Genomic DNA, 1,923 nt, shown 5'->3' on the forward strand with positions numbered 1-1,923 from the left:
ACCTGGTGATAGAGGAAAGGGCCAACCTCGCGGTACATGCGCGCTCGCTTTCTATGCTCTCTGTTGATTGCTTCACGGAAAGCTTACACGCACATTCCAGAAACAGGGTGACGCTGCCGCCGAGCGCAAGTACGAGCGAGGCATTCTGTCGGTGATGCTGGGCGAGGACGAGGACGGCTCCTCGATGCCCCTCTCTCGCATTGTAGATAACATCAAGACTTTCCTGTACGACACGCACGCAGTACACACGGCACACGGCACACGGCACACGGTGTTTCTGACTTGATGTCCACAGGTTCGCCGGGCACGACACGACATCTACGTTGTTGTCCTTCGCCGTGGGCATGATCGCCACCCACAAGCACGTGGAGGACAAGCTGCTCGCCGAAATCGACTCCGTGCTGGGCGACCGATCGGAGCCCACCCACGACGACCTCTCTCGCTTCGTCTATCTCAAGATGGTAGGCTTACTTACCATTATCAATTGACTGCAAGAGATTGATTCAATCACATTGCAGGTGTTGAAGGAGACTCTGCGCATGTTCCCGCCAGCGGCGACCGGGCGACGTTTGCCGATGGGCTACCGCTTGGGCGACTATGTCGTCGACTACCCGAAGACGGACATCATCATCTCCTCCTACGTCGTGCATCACGACCCCGAGGTACTAACCGACATGTCCCCCAGGCCCAAGTGACTTAAGTCAGATGAGAACTCACACCTTGAATGTGGTGGTGGTGGTGGTGGTGGTGGTTTGGGCGAACAGTTGTGGGAGGACCCGGAGATCTTCGATCCCGAGCGGTTCAGCGAGGAGAACTCGAAGGGGAGGCATCCGCTCTCCTTCATCCCCTTCCTCGCCGGCAACCGGAACTGCATCGGCCAGGTACGACATCGACCCTCAGAGAGGGCCCATGCACCGATCACTCTCTAACCCATGGCTTCCCCCACACAGCATCTGGCGTTGATGGAAGCGACGGTGGCGCTGGCCATGATCTACAGAAAGTTCACCTTCCGCATGGCGTACGTTACATTCCCAGCATTCGCCTTTCTCCACTCGTTGGTGTTGCCTTACCGGCACTGGGCTGGGCCTTGTGGTGTGTCGTGTAGGTATGGGCACGTACCGCAGCTGACCTATCGCATCACCAACGTGTGCGCCAACGGCATGAAGGTCTTCGTCTTCCAGCGCAGCCAGCCGGGTGATGCTGGCCTCAACACCTGAAGCAGTCTACCCCACACACATCAAAAAACAAATCGAGTTACACTTATATTAAAAAGAAAGTTACGAAGAGTTGTCGTAGCCCGAGTTGCAATTGATGTGTTTTCTCCGACAGGCCAAGGCAGTTCCCAAACGGAGCAAAAGAGAGACGGCCCAAGGGGACGAACGAGACTAACGCCCCGTCGTTGCGTTGCACCTATCTCGAAGCTGAACCCGATTGGCTCCTTGCGTGTTCGCCGCGGAAAATGCCTAAAAGCGCCAATCACCTCCGCAGACCGCCGAGCTCGCGACCCCATTGGTGTGTGCTCCCGCACGGGTTGAGCTTTCGGCGTGCGGAACCTTCCACAGCCTCAAAAGCTTCCCGCCACCCAAGACAGTCTTTTCCATTCCTCTCAGAGAGCCCCAAGCCCTACCACCCACTCAGGCCTGGCCAACTCCAAACTCAAACCTGGGCAGCGGGTGCACGTGGTGAAGGAATCAGCACACTTGAAGCACGCTTGATCGGCCACAAGTGAGCTCACGACAGACAATTGAAAAAAAGCACATCTTTTGAGAAAGATGGAAGGAGACGAGTACGAGATGGAGCTTGCCGCTTCTGCCAGTGGAGAGAGCGCAGACACCATGGTACACCTCCCATCTCCTCTTTGCTGCCACCTCGATGCTCTCGCCACACGCTCCCGGCCGTAGCCAGTTCCTCCGGCGGAGCATT

At 56.9% G+C, this 1,923-nt stretch overlaps 1 protein-coding gene across 1 annotated transcript; it reads left to right on the forward strand.

Annotated features, from left to right (window-relative positions):
• Nucleotides 1–154: 154 nt before the first annotated feature.
• Nucleotides 155–1,217, forward strand: ACA1_375490 (cytochrome P450, family 4, subfamily b, polypeptide 1, putative; the record flags this gene model as incomplete). The annotated part of the gene is made up of 5 exons (XM_004334375.1): nt 155–225; nt 296–461; nt 519–662; nt 765–881; nt 1,125–1,217. The coding sequence occupies 5 exons, from the start codon at nt 155–157 to the stop codon at nt 1,215–1,217; spliced, it is 591 nt and encodes a 196-aa protein (XP_004334423.1).
• Nucleotides 1,218–1,923: the final 706 nt, after the last annotated feature.

The sequence above is a fragment of the Acanthamoeba castellanii genome (assembly GCF_000313135.1).
Source record: "Acanthamoeba castellanii str. Neff unplaced genomic scaffold scf7180000084679, whole genome shotgun sequence".
Classification (NCBI taxonomy): Eukaryota; Discosea; order Longamoebia; family Acanthamoebidae; genus Acanthamoeba; species Acanthamoeba castellanii.